At 42.9% G+C, this 12914-nt stretch overlaps 1 protein-coding gene and 1 long non-coding RNA gene across 4 annotated transcripts in view; one reads left to right on the forward strand and one right to left on the reverse strand.

The window, feature by feature from the left end:
• The window catches only part of LRRC66 (leucine rich repeat containing 66), a 30072-nt gene extending 17250 nt beyond the window's left edge, over positions 1-12822 (forward strand). For both annotated transcript variants that reach the window (XM_070614948.1, XM_008516313.2), the window contains exons 3-5: positions 1832-2001; positions 8852-9041; positions 10285-12822. In XM_070614948.1, the coding sequence (XP_070471049.1) occupies positions 1832-2001; positions 8852-9041; positions 10285-12611 (2687 nt within the window). In that variant the 3' untranslated portion in view covers positions 12612-12822. The remainder of the gene's footprint in view (positions 1-1831; positions 2002-8851; positions 9042-10284) is intronic.
• The window catches only part of LOC139082589 (uncharacterized), a 31079-nt gene that overhangs the window by 15104 nt on the left and 3061 nt on the right, over positions 1-12914 (reverse strand). The gene's annotated exons all lie outside the window — the stretch shown is intronic.

The raw sequence follows: 12914 nt of genomic DNA on the forward strand, positions 1-12914 counted from the left end.
ATAGAGATATGAGCACAAAGAAATCATATTTCACATGTGTTGTCTAAAGCAGGCAGCCCTCATTCAGCTCCAGCCAAACGTCTTGTGCCAGCTGGAACTTCCAATTTTTCAAGAGAAGCTGGAAATACAAACTTTTGTATTGAATCTTTATTGTTGGCTCGATAATTTTTAAATCTGTACAGGCCAAACACCGTGACCTCTGGCTTATTGAATGCATATTATACTCCAGGCATTGCAGGAGTTCACAAAGATGTGAATTCTGCCCTGAAGGGACTAACCATCTGATGGAGAATCTGACAGACAAACAACAGTTAATTTTATAGTCGGATGGTGGGGTATAACTGCTTTGTATAACCAGTAATTTTTCTTATGTGTATGTCTTACCGCTCAATCAGACACAAGGAGTCTATGCTTATTTGTCCTCAGCACCAAGCGCCTGCTCACAATGTTTTAATTGACCTGTTGTCCCAAAGATCTCTTGCTTAGTCTGTGCAACTGAAATGAACATGAGACATAGACGTACAGCCATTTCAATTAAGTCATGATCTCTGCATAATCAGTCTTACGATAAGTACCTTGCAGACAGTAGGCAAGGAATAAACCCTTCTGGAATTGAACCAACCTGATCTGTTATGTAGTAGTTGGTCAAAGACACAGGCTACATGTGAGAACAGAGCAGAAGGAAATGTAAAAATGCAGAGCTTCCTTGCAAGACTCATATGGGAAATCAAATTTGGAAGACTGCTATGACTGGCACCTCTTTCTCAATCTTTATTTTCAGTGCCAAATGGTTTCTCTCTGGAACTGAGCGAAACACAAAGGCAGAGACCAAAACTCAATTAGATTATTTTGCTGGAAAACAAACCTAGCTACAACTTATTACCTTTGAAAAATACAAGAATGCCCAGGAAATAGTTATAATATCAACAATAAGAAAGAATATAGCTATAAAATAGAATAAGAACATTTTAAAACTCAAAGAGCTCATCCATATAAATAAATCATCAAAACGGTATTCAGTTTTACCCATAGTTCAATCAAATAAACAAATGTTTACTCATCACCTCCTTCAATAAAATTTAGATTTTTTTAATTGATGCTTTTATTATAAAATTAGCATATGCTTGGTCTGGCCCAGTGACACAGTGGTTAAGTTCAGTGCACTTTGCTTCAGTAGCCTGGGGTTTGCAGGTTTGGAACCCCTGGCACGGACGTACACACCACTCATCAAGGCATGCTGTGGCGGCATCCCACATACAAAACAGTGGAAGACTGGCACAGATGTTAGCTCAAGACAATCTTCCTCAAGCAAAAAGAGGAGGATTGGCAACAGGTGTTATCTCAGGGCCAATCTTCCTCACCAAAGAAAGAAAGAAAGAAATTAGCACATGCTCATTGAAAGAATTCAAAAGTGTATAAAATAAAAACAAAATTTCCCTCTTTATCCCACCCCACCTCCCCCCACCATCCTACTCCTAATTGTAACTGTTACTGATAGCTTACTTAGTTCATCTCCTGCCACGCCCTCTTCTCTGCTCACTCAAAATATATGCATATGTTTGCGTATGGGTCTGTTTTTCCAAATACATTGGAATCATACTCAATACTATTCTGCAACTTAACATTTTCCTTCCTGTTCCATCAGTTCATGTCAATCGGCCTCATTCTCTTTTAAAACTGTATAGTATTTTGTAGTATTAATATACCATACTTTGTTTAACCATTTCTCTGTTGAGAACCACTTAGGTTGTCTCCAATTTTTCACCATTACAAACAATGCTGCAGTAAATATCATCAGTTTATATTTTAGTTTGCTTTTTAATTTAAACAGGACTGTGGAAGCTGAAGTCATTACAGAGTTTGGATCTGTCATTCAATAAGATATCACAAATTGGTTCATCTGATTTTCATAACTGCCTGCGACTGGAGAACCTCAACTTACAGAGCAACAGGATATTCAGAATTCATCCAGAAGCCTTCAAGGACCTCAAAAAATTACAGGTTATAAAATAATTTTAATAATATTTCAAATATGCAGATATATGGGCAATTACATTAGATGAATATTTCCATGAAAGAATTTCTTCACACCCAGCAGTACTGGCTATTAATCAAAAAACAGAAGTCTATTTTAAGATTCCCCTAAAATCACTGAAGTCTCTCACTTGCCTCAAAAATCAAAAGCCTCTGTAATGGACATGAATTTTGCTCGAACATAATACGCCACAGCAAGAATTGGCACATTATTCTTCTCAATCAAATTAAACCTAACTCCAAGTTTCCACTTACCAGTTATGAAGAAATTAAATCTTACTTATTAGTGAGGCTCCATCGCAGAGCCGCAAGGTCAGTCAGAGGTTCCTGGGGTCTTACGCAATCTGGAACACATGGTTGATGCTGAGATGTCAACAACCCAGGACTGTATGGGCCTCTGAAGGCCAATGACCTGTTGCTTCCATACCACAATTGGGTACAGAACACAAATGACAACGCTAAGAGCTCATTCTTGTAGAGCACTCACCCCATACCACCCACTGTTGTAAATGTCAGACCCATGTTGGGGGCACCCAGGTCACCCTTTGGAGCCGTAGGGCCCGTCTCCCAGGCACCTTGCAGTTAATCTCACTGCAGTCTTGACAGCTGTGAGGATGGGGAACCCCCACAGCCCGGCTCCAGTCTTGGCAGCTGCCGCCCCTTCTCCAAGCTATTTCCTCCACCCGCCTCCTCTTTGAGGGGATACTGTAAAATCTCCCCTCAGGGCTCCCTCAGAAACACCCAGGTGGCCTCCAGTGTGGCACCTAGAGACAGCTGAGGAGAAGATTTAGTCCTCTTCCCCCTAACCTCCATCACACACCCCGATTCTTTTTTTTTTTTTTTTGCTTGGTGAACTAAATTAATTTATTTTTTCATTTAATCAATTGGACACGTTACAATTTGTAAATTTAAGGTGTACAGCATTACTTTGATACATTTATATATTGTAATATGATTGCCATTGAAACAATATCACATAACATCATTCTAGTACAGTATTATTGACTATATTCATGTGCTTTAGATCTCTGTGGCTTATTAGATCTTATGGCTTACTACTTATTACAAGTTTGCACCCTTAAACACTATCAGTCTCATCCTCCCAACCCCCATCCCCTGGTAACCACCATTTTACTCTCTGTCATTTTATAGGTTTGACTTTTTTTTTTTTTAAGATTCCACATATAAGTAATATCATACAGTACTTATCTTTCTCTGTCTGACTTATCTCGCTTAGCATAATGTGCTGATCTTATATACAGAAAATCCCAGAGTCAATCAAAAAACAGTTGAAATGAATCAGTGATTTCAGTAAAGTGGCAAGTTACAAAATCAACTTACAGAAATCACTGGCATTCCTTTACACCAACGATGAAACATCAGAAAAAGAAAGAAAGAAAACTATCCAATTCACAGTAGCATAAAAGACAATAAAGTACTTAGGAATAAATTTAACCAAGGAAGTGAAAGATCTGTACAATGAAAAACAATAAGACTTTGCTGAAAGAAATCAAAGCAGACACAAACAAATAAAAGACATTCTGTGTTCATGGATCAGAAGAATAAATATTATTAAAATGACCCTATTACCCAATGCTGTCTCATCCACAGATTCAAAGCAGCTTCCATCAAAATACCAAAAACATTATTCACAGAAATAGAGGAAACAATCCTAAAATTTGTGTAGAACCACAAAAGACCCCGAATAGCCAAAGCAATACTGAGAAAAAAGAATAAAGCTGGAGGTATCACACTTCCCAAGTTCAAATTATACCACAAGCCACAGTAGTAAAAACAGTATGGTACTGGTACAAAAATAGACATGTAGACCACTGGAACAGAATAGAGAGCCCAGAATTAAATCCTAGCATTTATAGTCAATTAATATTCTACAAGAGAGCCAAGAGCACCCAAGGGGGAAAGGATATTCTCTTCAACAAATGGTGCTGGGAAAACTGGAGAAATACATGCAGAAAAATGAAATTGAACTCCATTCTTTTGTTTATTTTGGGGGTTTTTTGGTGATAAAGATTGGCCCTGAGCTAACATCTGTGCCAATCTTCCTCTATTTTGTATGTGGGACACCATCACAACATGATGATGAGTTGAGCGGTGTGTAGGTCCATACCCAAGATCCTGTGGGGGTCTGGTCTTGGCCATGCCAAGATATGTCTCTTTGGCATGAGGATTATTTGGGGCTGGTTGCTTTTGATAAACTGGGACAGGGAAGGAGGCTCTGAGGAGTGGAACTTGCTTGCCTTTTGTTAAGAGACATTTACATTGTAAAGGAAATCTCCATCTGTAAATGTCCCTCCCTCTCTATACCAGGAAGAAGAGGGGGATGACTTTATCTCTAGAAACTCTTAATCAATACCAAAGGCAAGGACTTAAATCTGCATAATAATCTTATTCCTGTTTCTGGTAACCTCCTGTAACTGATTCCCCCCACCCCCAATATCCTCCTTTGTCTTTAGCTGGATATGATATTTAAGGTGGTGGCTTCAGCCATTTTGGTGAGTTGCTCAGCTTGCCTGAGCCTCTCCCATGTATACATGTTATAAAGCTTTGTTTAATTTTCTCCTGCTATTCTGTCTCGTGTGAATTTAATTCATTCTCCGACCAGATGAACCCAGAGAGGGTAGAGGAAACGTCTCCCTCCCCTACGATCCGAACCCACAAACCCTGGGCCACCAAAGCAGAGCACACAAACTTAACCACTACACCACCAAGTTGAGCCCCTGAACTCCATTCTTTATGTAGGCTGGTATCTTTCAATAAAAACATAATGTGAGCCACATATGCTATTTTAGATATTCTAGTAAGTAGATTCAGAAAGTAAAATTAAGCAGGTGAATTTCACTCAGTAATATATTTTTAACCCAAAATACCCAAATATCATCTTGTACACATGTAATTAATATAAAAATTCTTACTGAGATAGTTTACCTTCACTGTTTCCTACTAAGCCTTCAAACCTGGTGTGTATTTTACACTTACCGCACATCCCATTTGGACTAGCCACACTTTAATACTCCATAGCCATGTGTGGAAGCAAGAGCATGAGTCTCAAATCTGCTTCTCCAAAAATAGGGACTCAAGGGATATTTATGGGATGGGAGCAAGATGGTCTGAAAGGTGGAGAGAAGTTATTGGAGGTGAGGAGAGGTGAGGTAATGATGATCTGCACAGGCATAGTCAGACTTCATGCCTCTTCATAGGACGCGTGTTCACAAAATGGCAGCATTAGCATGATCAGAGGGTAGAGTTTTTAGCCTCTTGACATCAAAAGGTCCCCAATCCAACATCTGCTTGGGCCCAGTTGATGAGTTAGTGGTCTCTAGTGCTGGCTCAGTGAGTCGAGGAGTCGAAAGAAAGATTTCTTGGACTCTCAAGGCCTGGCAGTAGTGCTCTTTCATTCAGAGAATAGCATGGAGTAGCATGGGGACAGGACCCATGGGCAGGAAGAGCTGCAAAAACATGGGTTGAGGGTCGGGCTAATTTAAGGCATAGGTATGTGAGTTATCTCCTTACAAGACAAAGGAAAGAATATGTTAAAGAAAAAAGTCATTAAAATGGTATCAGTGCAGGTGGGGTCTGGTTATTGGGTGGTCCTATAACTTTAGATAAGAATCAGATCGGATTAAGTAAATGGTTGAAGCCACCACCTTAAATATCATCTTCAGCTAAAGACAAAGGAGGGTGTTGGGGGGGGGGGGGTCAGTTACATGAGGTTACCAGACAAGTACAGCAAACAAGAGCAAGATTATTATGCAGATTTAAGTCCTTGCCTCCCCATTAAGAGTTTCTAGAGATAAGGTCATCCCCCCTTCCTCCTGGTGCAGAGAGGGAGACAGCCTCACAGATGGAGATTTTCTTTACAAATGTAAATGTCTCTTAACAAAGGGCAAGCAAATTCTACTTTTCAGTTTCCCTCCTGTCTTCAGTTTTTAAAAGTAACCAGCCCAAAATAATCCTCATCAGTCTCAGCTGGCCTGGAGTGGACAAAGGGGTTCTAATTCCTGAAGCACAGCTCACACACCCATTACCATGGTGACCCAGTCTCCAGGGAGATGTTATCTATAGGAGCCTAGTGGGAGTCAGAGAGCATATTTCCTAAGCAGCACAGTTAACAATGGGCGGGTAAACAGCTAAAGGCCGTAATCAGTAACTGCAAAAAGGAAAAAAACCTTTAGTTCCTAGCTACTTAATCACCAATGGCTAACTCTCTGCAGGTTTCAACTACCTGAAAAACGTTACAATATTTTACTCTCTTGTTGAGGAAGGGTAAATAAGAAAGCTATTGATCCTAGGCCAAGCCAGGCCAAAGCAAAGGTTTTTTCCTTCCCAATCCCAGTCACCTAGTTCCTATTTTTGGCACCTTTCCTTTGGGAGTTGTGATATTGTGATTTACAATAAGAAATATATATTTGGTCTCTGTCACCTTTTCAGGCACAGAGCTCCTAAAACCCTTGACATTTCCCAAATGATGAGCGCCATAAAAGTGTCTTTTGTTATGTTAAGAAAGGGACTGAAAAAGCACTTAAGTAGGGGGGCTGATTGCCAGCGGAGCTAGCCCTGGATTAGAAAGCCTTTCTGTCCCGCCCCCCTGACCTCCAGGGAGGGGAAAGGCGCTGGAAGTTGAGTCAACCACCAATGGCTAATGAAGTAATCAATCTTGCCTATGTAATGAAGCCTCCAAAAAACCCAAAAGAATGGGTTGGAGACCTTCCAGGTTGGTGAACACGTGGAAATGTGGGGAAAGTGGCAGGCTCAGAGAGGGCATGGAAGCTCCACGCCCTTTCCCTGTACCTTGCCTTGTGCATCTCACCCACCCAGCTGTTCCTGAGTTATATCTTTTTTTTTAAAGATTTTATTTTTTCCTTTTTCTCCCCAAAGCCCCCCGGTACATAGCTGTATCTTCTTCGTTGTGGGTCCTTCTAGTTGTGGCATGTGGGACGCCGCCTCAGCGTGGTCTGATGAGCAGTGCCATGTCCGCACCCAGGATTCGAACTAACGAAACACTGGGCCGCCTGCAGTGGAGCGCGCGAACTTAACCACTCGGCCACCGGGCCAGCCCCCGAGTTATATCTTTTTTATAATAAACTGCTAATCTAGTGAGTAAACTCTTTCTCTGAGTTCTGTGAGCCACTCTAGCAAATTGCTTGAACCCAAGGAGGATATCGTTGGGACCTCGGATCTATAGTCGGTAGGTCAGAAGCAGAGGTGGTAACCTGAACTTGTGATTGGCATCTAAAGCATCGGGGTAAAGGGGCAGTTTTGTGGGACTGAGCCCTTAACTTGTGAGATGTAACACTATTTCCAGGGAGATAGCACCAGAAGTGGGTTGAATTGTGGGACACTCAGCCGGTGTCCAGGAATTGCCTAATGTGTGGGGACAAAGTCCACATGTCGGAATTGGTACTAGAATCAGAAGAGTCGAGACTGCTTGGTTACTTAACACTGGAAAGGTCACTCTCCCGACCTAAATTCAGGGAGAATTCTGCCGCTACATGTAGTGGTCTGGGTTACGGTGCTGTTTGATTGCTTGTTTGAATCAGCTCTTCTTAGGAATTTATGTAATCTAAGATGTCAATGCTGCTTTCTCACCAATGTTTCTAAAACACCTTGCCTTGATAACATACGGCCTTTTGGTTTTCATCCATGGCTCTCTTTTCCTTTTTTTCCCCCAAGAAGGTTTGTGTTCTCTGTTTTATGATTTTCTCTTCTTCTACTAACCACCTGCCCCTCTCCAAACCCCATTACCCGACCCTGGTGCCTCCTGCTCCGGCCTCTTCCCCCCAGCTCCTCGCTCCAGTGCAGCGGGAGCCCAGGCTCTGGAGGGTATATTCCGGAGTGGAGGGCACACAGCTGTGAAGCCTGGTCAGATCTCAACTCTGCAATTTCATTCATTCATTCCTTTCTCCATTATTTACTGAGCACCTGCTCTGTCCCAGGCCCTAGTCATAGGGGCTGTGTGGGATATACTGTGAGACCCAGCCCAGTTTCCTCCTGTAAATGGGAAAATGAGGACATTGTCGGGAGGATTAGCCATAACGTATGTAAGACACCCAGTAGAATACCTGGTCCACAGCAGTGCTCTGCGAAAGGTAACTGGAGCTACACCTAACTACGCTTTCCCTGTCGTGTCAGGCAACTGCTTTACCCACCTTCAACAGGTCCTGCTCTGCATTTCCAGAGCCACCGAATCCTTTTTGTTCCCTGGTTTCCCCTTCATTTCTGATTAGACTAGAAAAATTAGTCATGTTGTATATACTGAGTAGACACGGAGGGAGATAAATGTACTGCTACCCTTGAGATAATACTTGATGCAAAAGATTTCCCTTTGCTACTTCTGGTCAACCACAGTTCTTTTGTGTTCTTTGTCCTCATCATCCAGTATCTTCTGTCAATTCCAAGATCACAGAGTTTCTAGACATTCCAGCGCTGGTATTTAATCTAGACCTTGATAACAACAGGGAGCCTAGGTTTTATCTCACAGTACAAATTATAACTCATAGGAGAGAAGGAAGGGGAAATGATTGGGTATGTAAGATAGGCACCACTCTTAAAGCTTTCACATATATTTAATCCTTACAAAAACCCTGGGAGGCAGGCTCAGAGAAAATAAACGGTTTGCTGAGGCTCACAGAGTTATTAGGGGCAGAGCAGAGATTTAAACCCAATATTCTCCGACACTCAAATGCGTGCCAACTTCATATTGCATCCACTGAGGTGTAAGCAATATCTGTAACCCATTTATTTTGTCTCTAAATGTCCTTATTCACAGACTGTCCTAAATTTGTTTCTTCTCAAACAGGTTGTGGACCTCAGCAACAATGCTCTGACCACCATCCTTCCGATGATGATCATTGCTCTAGAATTTCCCCATCTGGAGGTTGACTTGGCTGATAACCAGTGGGAGTGTGACTATAATGTGGCAGTCTTCCAAAATTTCATTTCTGAATCCTGGAGGAAAAAGTGGAATGAAATTTGCAACAAGTCTATAGGTCAGTCAGTGGTGCCTCTTCTCTCTGAAATGGTTCCATTTAAACTGAAACAAGCACATGAAAAATTTAGTCTCATTTGAAACAATGACAGGGCCCCTGAAAGCAAGGGTGCTGATCCCTGGCGTTCCTTAGCCAGCCCTGGGCTGCATCGCAGAGTAGTCGCTGGTACCTACCTGTTATCCTCGGTTCATGGATGACTTTCTTCACGTGGTCCAAGAAACCTAGTTCAGATAGCTTAGAAACCACTGGATTCGGTCAAAAACAGAAATTTCACAAGGAGAGAATTTTTCCCTAAAGCCTCAAAAGGTCATGTTTTTATCCTAATTCTTAACAAATAATCAATCAAAGAGAGAACTTTTAAAACTTGAGCCACGGTTATTTAAAATGCTTGTGAACCCTCTGAAAGTGTAATCGTGTACATACACAAAACACACATATTTCAAAAGCATATTTTTCTTTGATTTGTTCTCTGCCACTCTCCCGGAGAGCTAGAATATGTTACGGAGTTGAACATTCTGGAAGCTTTTTTCACTGTTAACTCTCTCGGCTAAATCTCAGAACTAACTGTGGGGGAGACAGTCAGATTTTTTTTTTTTTTAAATGAGTCCTGGCCTCTGTTCTATTCAGGACTGGCCTCAAAGTAGAAACACAGCCCTGCTTACCAGGTTTAGTAGAAATCCGTGAAGATCATAGCGAATATTGTCAGCCACACTTATTTCATCCTCTCTAAAAGCCATAACCAGCCTTCTGAGTGTGGAGGACAGAAGGTCAGGAACCAGTAGAGAAACCTGAATATGTTTGCTGCTTACCGACACTGGAGAATGGTGAGGAAATGATATTGCAAACATGAGTAGGGCTGAGGCAGACTTTGCAGAGGGTTGATGGAATGTTGTGGCAAACGTGCAGTAGGTGAGGTTGTGGAGGAAGGAGAAGCGGTGTGGCTGCCCCTCCATTCTGGATTTCTCCTTCCATGGGCAGCAGTGAGGCAAGAAGCCTAAGGAACATACGGCCTCCTAGGCCCGTGAGCAGCAGACCCGAGCCTGATGGCCGTGTGTAAAAGCACACCGAGCAGGTACATATTATTGGCATTAGCCAATCCATCAGTAAAGCTGCTTATCATCGTGTAATAAAGAGCTTAAATACAGCCAGATCAGGACTGAGCAGGACTCATGGAAGCTTTTAAAACCACTGGAATCTTATTTCAATGCCTACTCAGTATGTGTTTTTTATCCCCTATTTTCAGGGAATGAGAAGGTATATTGGTGGACTCCCAAAAGGAGAATTTCCAGGGAGACTCACCTTCCTCACACTGAATCGAATCCTATGAGAAGTCTCGTGATGAGCAAAACCGAGAGGCCCCGGGAAGGGCAGTACACGCACTTTTCCCCACTGGGGAGGAAGGACGATGCCATGCAGAGACAGCTGCCAAGACGGGTCAGGAGAGATGGGGATGATGTGCAAACTCCTGATAGAAAGCAAGACGCTTCCCAGGACCTTGCCCTGGCCGTCTGTCTGGCGGTTTTCATCACATTCTTTGTGGCTTTCTGCCTGGGGGCTTTTGCAAGGCCTTATGTTGACAGGCTGTGGCAACAGAGATGCCGGAAGAAAGGCCCTGGTTCGGATACTGCGTATTCAAACGAGGGCTTCTGCGATGACGTGGAAGCTGCAGAGAACACGCAGCACCCAAGGGTAGGTCAGCACCAACCTTGCTGTGATCTAAAGCTCTATGAGAACCAAGACTCTTTCTTGGTGACAGGAGCCAGCCCACACGCCGCCATCATTCCTGATAGAACCCTGAACACGAGCAGAAAGGAGCCTGACAGTCGGCAGAGCAGGGAACAACTCGACGACAACAACGGGGCAGGAAGTAGCAAGGATTACATGCTTCCAAGTGACAGTGCAGCCGGGGCCCTTCTCCGCGGACAGCCAAATGCTGATCAGAATGCACGATCTTCAGCTGCACAGGACCACATCTACAGCAATGCCATTCTTGGAGAAATAAATTATGAAACTGTAGCCCAGGAAGATCCTCTCAGTGAGCTGTCAGTGGGCGTCCCTGCAGTAGTGGGCAGGTCGCAAACTGTCTCTAGCTCAATCCATAATGATTCCAGTGAATTAGACCCATCACTGTTGAGAGAAACAACGGCTTCTCTCTCGCAAATGCTAACACATCCGAAAGCACAGAGGACTGGAGAGCATGAGGGAAGAGGGGTCACTGAACAATTACCCTCAGAGTTCTCTAAAGAAATGCAAGCAAGCACTTACGTTAATTTGCTGAGCGCACAGCAGCAAAGGCTCAAGGGGTCCAGTGCTGAGGAAGAGCTTTCCACCTACTACAGTGCAGTCACACTCAGTGACCCAGAAGATACGGACCCATCCCCACCCGTCTTCCCTCCAGGATGGGGGAGGGACCTGCATGTCACTCCTGCTAACAAGGAACCAGGGCAGGAACACCCTCCTGACACTCAGTACGAGTTGGACACCGACTACGATTCTGATGAGGGGTCTTTATTTACTCTAAGTTCAATAAGTTCAGAGGATGCAAGAAATATGACTGAAGAAGAGGCACATGGTGAGGAGAGCCGTAGAGCCAGTGAGGCCCCAGAGGACCAGGACTCAGGAATGAGCAAGGACAATGTTATGTCATTAGAGAGTCTTGACAATGACATCACCTTCCAGAAGGTTCTGGGGAAATGTGAGAATCAAGAAGATCATTTTGAGAAACCTCTAACTTCTGGTCCAGACTCTGGTTGGCATGAAACTCATCTGGAAAGTGGCTCTAACACCAATAAATTTGAGGATCCATTGACCTTGCCCGAGTCACTGGGCAATAGTCCTTTCACTGATGAGACCCCAGAGGAGTTCAGTCATGATTGGGTCACAGCTCTTCAACCTGAGGTGGTAGAGTGGCTTTACTCACTTAAAGACTTAGAATTTTCATATGTGGATATTTTACCACAAACACCACCTCGTTCTGACGAAGTTCCCTCAGATCCTAGTAAGAGTGCCTGTCGTGAAAGAGACTCAAACACTTGTAAGGATGAACCTTTCATTCAGGAAACAGACACAGCTCGAAACCATAGTCCCTTCAAGATCACTACTGGGGAAAACTTAAGACCTTCACAACAAGATTTTGAAGAGGCCAACGTGAATTCCAACCTAATGGAAACTGATGCAAATGAGAGGTTTGTAAGTCCTCCCGAGAACCATGATTCCAGAAGAGTTATAAGCCAAACACAATTGTTCCAATTCTGTGGTGATGAATCTGCTGTTCAGTGTGAAAGAGGAGGGGGCGAATATTTTGAAGATGGTTCCAAGAGCCAGGTACCATTATTACCAGAGCTTGCAAATGACGCCAGTTCACTAAGATCACAGGAGCCCTTCAGTGACAGAGACTGGGGTAAATACTCACAGGAGAATCTGTTGCAGTCAGAAAAAGATGATTCTGATCTTTATACTCAAATGCAGACCCAGAGCAACTCGATGGGAGCTGACAATCTACTTGAGGACCAATGTTACTATGACGAAGACAAGGACGTCCAACTTGAAAGTCAAAGGGAATTCAAATAACATTTTTAGTACAGATTGAAGCACTTAGATGGAACTGCTGGACAGATTTTTACAAAGTCTGCACAAAGAACAGCACAACTTTTTGGAGGTTTATTGTGAAACTGCAAAATTGGAAGGATTCAGAACAATCCTAAATATTTTGTAATAAGTTATGTTAAAAGAGGGACCATTTTCTAGAACTAAATGTAAATTAAAAATCAATTTTCAAGAAGAGGAGAGAAGTTTTTTGTCAAAGAAAAAGGTACTCTACCATTATCCTTGACTAACCTTTCCTTGGTGTGACTCTCCAATTTGGGCTCTCAT

Source organism: Equus przewalskii, chromosome 3, assembly GCF_037783145.1.
Source record: "Equus przewalskii isolate Varuska chromosome 3, EquPr2, whole genome shotgun sequence".
In the NCBI taxonomy this organism is placed as follows: domain Eukaryota; kingdom Metazoa; phylum Chordata; class Mammalia; order Perissodactyla; family Equidae; genus Equus; species Equus przewalskii.